This window comes from Solanum pennellii, chromosome 6 (assembly GCF_001406875.1).
Source record: "Solanum pennellii chromosome 6, SPENNV200".
NCBI classification, from domain to species: domain Eukaryota; kingdom Viridiplantae; phylum Streptophyta; class Magnoliopsida; order Solanales; family Solanaceae; genus Solanum; species Solanum pennellii.
Window position 1 is genome coordinate 3,321,812 of NC_028642.1, and position 8,015 is coordinate 3,329,826.

Consider the following 8,015-nt stretch of genomic DNA (forward strand, 5'->3'; position numbering starts at 1 on the left):
TTATGTTCAAATATGTGATCTTGATCGTGGAATTAGCACAAAAAAAAAAAACAATTAAGTTGAGGACACTTCTCAACGTAAAAGATTGTCACTTTATTTTACTATTATATATATAATTCTTCTTCTTTTGATGAAGCAGTATCACATGACATTCTTAACCTTTTTAGATACGCTTTTTACTACATTAATTGATACAAGAATATAATGATATTTTTTTAACTCACAAATACAAGTTGATTTTTGATACAATTAGATTAGATAACTTCTATCTTGAATTTTCCAAATCACCAATTTTACCTCAAAATTCCCACTAAGAAATCTTGATTTAAGGAGATTATTTTTTTGCGATATATTAACTCTTTTAAAACAACATTCATTTAAATCTAGTAACAATTTTTTATGAAATTATGTAAGAACATTAAAATATTTTCCTGTTATGGTTAAGCATTAGATTTATTTTTTTGGGTTTAAATAAAGATTTTGTTTTTGCTTCTTATAATTTTTTTTCAAAAAAATTTAGGTATGTAATTTAATTTTCAGCTAATTATATTCATATTTGTTAACTTCAACTTGATATTTTTCATTGATATAATTTTCATTTATAATAAAGTATTTCATTAATTTATTTCATATTAGTGTAAAACTTTAAAACAACACTCATCTAAAAGTGGTAACAATTTTAGTGAACTTATGTAAAAATATTAAAATATTTTCCTAGTATGGAGTGCAAATAAAGATTTTGATTTTGCTTCTTATATTTTATTTAGGTATGTAAGTTATTTTTCAGCTAATTATATTTATATTTGTTAACTTCAACTTGATTTTTTTGATTATTATAATCTCCTTTTATAATATTGTATTTTATTAATTTATTTCATATTAACGGTATTTTTATTCAAGTGCATGTATATTTGATGTTAATGTGTGTGAACAAGTTAAGTTTATTTTAATTTTTAAGTTATTTTGATTAGAAATTCATATTATTTCTAATTATAATCAATTATTTTTATTGTCTATTTTAATATGATTAAAAAGATATTTTTCTTTATAAATAATTATTTTCGATAAGGACATGTTAATATACGGTAGTTAAGTAATTGTCTCAATAGAATTTTTAATGATTTCAGTTAGAGCAACAAAAAAAGTTAACTCACATTTCTTAAAACCTTTGACAAGCTGCATCGCGGACAAATGCATTTCATTTTATGATACCAGAATAAGCGACACCATGAACCTTTGGCATCATTGATATAGAGTTGATTGAGATGTGGCGAAATAAATGAAATATCAATTGCATGAATGCAATTTAAAGTCTCATATGATGATCTGTAGAAAAAATTCTCCATAAATATATCCCTTTTCTCTAAAACTAATGATTTATTTGTTAATAAGCGAATAAAAAATAATTAAACTCGCATATGATGAATTCACACTTTACTACCTTATCATTCCTCTTTTAAAATATGCTATACGCGAAAAACATTCATTATAATATAGTCTAACTAGCTTGAAATTCGTATATAATATATAATATATTGTTATTTATCGTATTTTTCTCTTATATACTTATTTTAGTCTATCATTAATTTTATATAATTTTATTGTCCTATAAATAAATGAAAAATAACGAAAAATACAGTGTACCATATGAAAAAGCCATTAAGTTTAGACTTTAGATTATCAATTATAATTTTTTTTTCAATTTTCATACATTAAAATTTTTTATAACAATTTTCTCTTAATTAAATGGCATATTATTTTATTATCATGATATTTAGATCCAAAATTAACAAAAAAAAAAAGAAGACAGATTTGCATTTAGGACAAGCAATATCCTATTTAGGAAAAGAAACAAATACTATTGAAATAAATTTGAATTTTTAAAAAGACCATTTGACTGTAATATTCTGTGAGCGCACACACACAATTCACGTATTCTCTAGCGCGTGAGATCACGCTACACTATAAATACCATAGGCGGGAGCAGTTCCCATTCATCAAGCAAAACAAAAGCAGAAGAATTCACATTTTTTTTCATCGTTCTAGTCGCTTAACTCGTTTTCTAAGCTTATTCTAGGGCTTTGATTTCTCCGGCCAATGGCGTTTTTTCCGTCTTCATCATCATCACTGCCGGAGATATCACCGCCGTCTTCTCCGACTTCAGCATCATCCTTGGAGTTTCCTGTTTTACCAGTTGCCGCTTTGAAGAGCAAAATCATCCAGAAAATTCAGGAAAATCGAGTCACTCTAATCATCGGTGAAACTGGTTGCGGTACTAATTCTCCCCTTGCTCAATCTCTATATTACTAGTTGCTGCACATGTATATACTTTTTTTGGACTTTGATTATATGTGGAATGTATTTAGAGCTGCTTTATCTATGAGAATTGGAATCGGACTGGATATATGTACATTGAAGGTTTTGGATTTTTTTTGATAAATGCGCACGTGTATTAATTTCACGGAATACCTACCCCACTAGCAACATGTGGATACGAAGAAATCACTCAGTGTTTTGTTTTTGCAGGGATTTGAATTTTTTTTTTAAATTTTAATGGAGTATATGTCATAAGAGATGTTTCATTTTCTCGAACGAACTTACAGTACTTGAAATTGTAGTCCTAGTGGTTACTTTTCAAATTTCAATGATCTAATGGCATACGTTAAAAAGTATACTGAATCATTGGAGTATGGAGAGAGAGAGAAAGAAAGAGGCATTTTTAAGTGTCATGGGAGTAGAATGACATGTATACGAGTCTTGGTATTTTATAGTTTTTTTTAATAACTTGGTGATCGGGCCAGCTTGTGTACACCTAGGTTATGATACGTGCTACCTCTCACCAGTAGTCTAGTCTAGATAGATGAGAAGAGTTTACCTAGTGTTTTTTTTTTTGTTGGTGTTTGAAACTTAGCCTTTAAGGATTTGTCCATTTCGTAGAACACTAGGTCAAGCCCTTGAGTGTGAAGTCATTGCTTTATATTGTGGATTCATCTAACACGAAATTCTTGTTAGAAATGCAAGTGTTTATCCCTGCAGAATTACCATAAGGGCTTGACTTTGTCACTCTTCCTTTAAGTTGTCTGATCAAGACCAAGGTATGATTTAGTGGTCAATGAAGTAGGTCGAGAATTATGAGGTTTCAAGTTCAAAACTCAGTGGGGTAAAAAAGAATAGATGATTTCTTTCGATATGTCTAAGCCTTAGTGGTCAAAGTTGTTGGAAAAAAGATATCCAACAAAAGTTACTTGGTATCTGTACTGGTCGGAGATATTAGGTACACCGTCAAATCAGTCAAGCTGGTGATTTCAGGTGATACTACTTACTTTCATCTAGCTGACTGCATCGATGTCTATGATACATTTTGTTGAAATTTCCCGGATTTTGTGCCTTCTTAACTATGTATTCTCTTTATGTGCTCTAGACTAGATGAAGTATTCATGACCTACGTAGGAAAGAGACCTGCAATGTCCTCATCACTGGTTTCTTTCATGACCTTTATCTTTCTCATCGATCGCTCCTTCTAGTTTTCTATTTAAGGAATTTTCTGTATAATCTATCAATACATGCTTGTTATATCAATATTTTAGTCTTTAATCCTTGTTAAGACACATGTTACCTAAGTATCTAATCCAAGTCCTGCTTTGAACATTGGGGCACCAAGTTAGTTGGGAACTAACTTAAATGAGTATTCAGATGTCATTAATGGTTATTAGGTTCTTCCATGGTAAATTCTACCATGCCATTATTTGAACTTGGGTGTATGTAGCTTAGTAAATTTTTGTTAAAATGTTAGTGTTTTAGAATTTATCAGTATGCTCATTCTATTGGTAACTTGTTGCTTGGTAATTAAGGAAAAAGCTCGCAAGTCCCTCAGTTTCTACTGGAAGAAAACATGGAACCCATAGTTTGTACACAGCCAAGGAGATTTGCGGTGGTTGCAGTTACTAGAATGGTCGCGAAGGCTCGCAAATGTGAAGTTGGTGGAGAAGTTGGTTACCATATAGGACACTCAAGAGTTTATTCAGAAAGGTAGGTTTTGTTTGTTTTCTCTGAGATGAACTCTTCATCCATGCCTTGCTTGTGTTTCAAATTTTCACTCATAATGTTTGAGTTGGTCGCTATTCTTCTCCGGATCTGAAGTTTGAGTGCGTTACATCCTATAACAGAAGCTATATATCAGACAGCAAAAGCAAAATTTTACACAATATAAAACCTACCTTTTGGTGCACCTGCATGGACAGCATGTTTGGATAGTTGAGTAACATAGTCTTTACTCTTGCCAAGGGCTCACTTATGAGGAAACATTTTATTTGACGAAGATCCTTTAGTTTAAACACAGATGCAGACTTTTTAAAGTTAAGTCTTAGGGTGTGTTCCGACAGCTACTCATTATCTCAAGCTTGAGGTCGATATATAAAATCTCACAATTTTGCCCTATTTGATGTACTGTTTTTTATGGGGGCTTTCCCCACCCCCCTAATCAATTGTAAAAAAATTAGTACTTCATAAAGAAATCCAATAATCTGCGATTCACCGACACTAGAAGTTCTCTAAATTTACTACTGACATGCATATCCCTAAATAGACTAGAAAAGACTCCTAAGAATGTTGGCTGTTAGGTAAGCATAACATGATGCCTACACCTTAGGCCCCATGAGTCATGTCCCCTAAATGAATCTTTTGCGTTCATTGACTATGTTATGTTGATAGATAGAAAAAGTTCCCAAACATGTTGAAACAAACTGAGAGATGCTCAATTTTGGCTGGAGAAAATTGCCGATGCTGGATATCATCTAATGCATTGACGATTTCTATATGGCCTTGTCAAATGAATTTTAGTGAATTTACAAAATACAAGAACGACTTTCTCATTAGCTCATGCTTAATTATGGTCACTACCCTTTCTGGTATTTTATTTATTTTATTTTTTGTTTTATTTGTCTTCTTCTTCTTCTTTTTTTTTTATCCTCTGAAGTAATAGAATAAGAAGTAGAAAGACAAATGTTTCCCTTTATTTTCTTTCTCTAAATTCTTAGCTAATGTGTAAGATACAGAGAAAGATTATAAGGTTATTTCTGAACTCAATATTTTGAAATTCATCAATTTGATGAAATGTCCAAAATAAATGGTGTTTTGTGGTTGTCAGTGGACCTTCAAGAGAAATCGGAATACACCGCCAGTGTAAAGCTCATTTCAGTCGACATCATTTAATCATCAATCTCCAACACAGTTCCCTATGATTTAAACTACTAATTAGAGGGTATCTTTAAATTAGTGCTACTGAGGCCTCTAGAGAAATTGAAATAACTGCTAGTATAAGGCTATTTCTATCTTCCTATTTCTTTGACATCATTGAATATTCTTTATCTCCAATTAGTGTACCAGCTCTGAATGTCTTAAGCAACTAATAAGAGGAATCCCCTGCAACTGGCAAGTAGTACAGTTAACTGAAAGATTTAAAAGCCCATTCCAGCGACTGGCAAGTAGTACAGTTACCGAAAGATTCCCTGTCTTGTCTTATTATGTGTTAATGTAGTTTCATGTGAAATTTATGCATCTCGATGCACTAAATTGTCACATTTATATAGTTTAAGTTAGAGAACATAGCCTCCTATTGATATATTGTTAGTGAGTCTGTATAGCCATTCTCAAAAATGAAAACTAGAGATGCATGCTTATCTTTCTCCATTCCAGAGCTTTAACCACAGTTTAATTTCAAAATAATTGAATCTAAAGAACCTAAGCTCTAGAAACAACTAAAATAGAAGCACTATGTTGACATTAGTACATCTGTACTTGGAACTAATGATGAAACGGGAAATTAAATTCGTCTAAAATCAGAATTAGTAATTTATAACATACAGTAAACTAATTTAAAACATATTTCTACCATGTATATATATAAGAAGCTAAGAGCAGCTTCATAATGAGACTTCCAGCTTAGATATCCCAGACTCAATACTAATTTGAAACAAATCTTAACCGAATAGGAGAAAAACTTTCAGTAATCGCTCTTCTCATCAGTGGCTGTTATACGGGAAGCCATTTTGGCACCTTAAGCATTGATTTATCAAGATGCAGTTTGCATGGAACAACATGGAGTTATTCTGATGTTTGAACTGAGATGTTGTGGTTAAAAGGAAATATACCAATCTTTACCTTTTCCTTGGTAATGTTCCCGCTCTTTTGTGAAACAGTATTAATGAATGTCTATAATGAATATATGAACGTGTTTGTATTCCAATCACATCCAACAACTTTATTCAACTACTTATTATTGTTTCTTTCACTGTGATGTATCTTCATTACTTTAACTTATCAAGTCAACGTTATGTCACAGATCTAAGATTGTGTTCAAAACTGCTGGAGTTATGCTGGAAGAAATGCTAGAGAAGGGCTTGAATGCACTAAAATACAAAGTTATCATTCTTGACGAAGTGCATGAAAGATCTGTAGAGTCAGATCTCCTTCTTGTTTGTGTCAAGCAGTATTTGCTTAAAAAAACTGATCTTAGGTAACATTCTTTCTTGTTCTTTTCTTCTTCTTCTGTATTTTATGTATAATTGTGCGTGCATCATAACCTCATTGGTGATAAACTGATTGTGTGCTGCCTATTTGGTTCAACTCTACAGGGTGGTCTTAATGTCTGCTACTGCTGATATAGCAAGATACCGTGAATACTTTAGGGATCTCGCTAGGGGTGAAAGAGTAGAGCTGTTGGCAATCCCTAGTTCTGGACAAGACACCATATATCAGCGAAAAGTTTCATATATTGAGCAGGTATGATTCATCTACTTCAGAGAAGATAATCTATTTCATTTACTTGTCCAAAAAAAAGGAAAATTCATTCAGCAACTTGTTCCTTATATTGAAAAGTTGTCATGCATCTATGGTCTTTAAAGCATACTCCATCAATCGCTGTTAGTGGAAAATCTGTAATTTTGACATTCTCCTCTCTCCAGATTAAGTTTGTTTTTTCATGTTTAAATTCATGGTTTTCTGGTCATAATGGTAGTTTTGAAGTGCGCTGAGTCAACCTGACTTGTCTTTGTCCTACTCCTTGGGTGGATACATGAATCTGTTATTGTTCATATAGTTCTATTTGTTGAAAATTTTCTGTTAACATTCAATTACAACTTTCAGTTCTCGTGTTCTATTATTTTATCCATTCTCCCCTATTTTTTCTTAGTTATTGCCTTATTGGGCTTTGTAATTGGCTGCCACTATGTCTGCTAGAAATGAAGCAGTTGCATTGAATTCCACTATTGTTATTGCTTTTCCGAGTTGTGCTTCTATACATAAGCTTGAAGTTTGCTCCAAGGAAGTCATTCTGGAACACGATAACCTTTTGCTTGTTTTGCTTTCATGTAGACCAATATAGGGAATAAAAATCTTTCATTTCTAAATTAAATTTTGATGGAAGGTCATCGTTTTCAATGGTTATTTCTTGAGATTCTTGATTTATTGTGTTCTGATTTATTGCAAGTGCAATAACAACTGCCTAAGCCTTTACCCCAGCAACACACTATATCAACCCTATCCTTCCATTTTATTCCACCCTTGGTCAGCATTAAATAAAATGATATAAAAGATGCGACATACTAGTGATTTTTAAATAACTACTGTGTTCTTATTACAAATCTAAAATCCTTAGGATAATTTACACCATCTAGGCCTTAAATAGGTAGATACATTATCATTTAAAAATTGTAGATGTTTTCATGTGGGTAACTATGGTTCACTAGAAGTGAATATTTTGAATTTGACAATTCACCATATTGTTAAATGACACCATTGGCTGGATGATTCGGATTATGTTTTCTTCATCTTAAAATAGATGGCTCTCTTTGACTATTTGATGCATTACTATTTTTTTCTATTTTTTTAAAATTGTTGATCAAGTAAAGCATATTTCATATCTTAAAGAAGGTCATCAAAAGAACGTATACAAGTGGTATACTAAAAAGTAAAGAATCTAAACAATCAATGATACTTCATCCAAAAAAAAAAAAAAA

General features: G+C 31.7%; 1 protein-coding gene across 2 annotated transcripts in view; it reads left to right on the forward strand.

Annotated features, from left to right (window-relative positions):
- The first annotated feature begins 1,989 nt into the window (after positions 1 to 1,989).
- The window catches only part of LOC107023562 (DExH-box ATP-dependent RNA helicase DExH8), a 16,878-nt gene continuing 10,852 nt past the window's right edge, over positions 1,990 to 8,015 (forward strand). Inside the window, exons 1-4 of one of the 2 annotated variants that reach the window (XM_015224287.2) lie at positions 1,990 to 2,272; positions 3,852 to 4,029; positions 6,341 to 6,514; positions 6,633 to 6,780. In XM_015224287.2, coding sequence (XP_015079773.1) covers positions 2,098 to 2,272; positions 3,852 to 4,029; positions 6,341 to 6,514; positions 6,633 to 6,780 — 675 coding nt within the window. In that variant the 5' untranslated portion in view covers positions 1,990 to 2,097. Of the gene's footprint in view, positions 2,273 to 3,851; positions 4,030 to 4,746; positions 4,908 to 6,340; positions 6,515 to 6,632; positions 6,781 to 8,015 lie in introns of those variants that run through there. The other variant, XM_027918007.1, reaches the window with a different exon arrangement.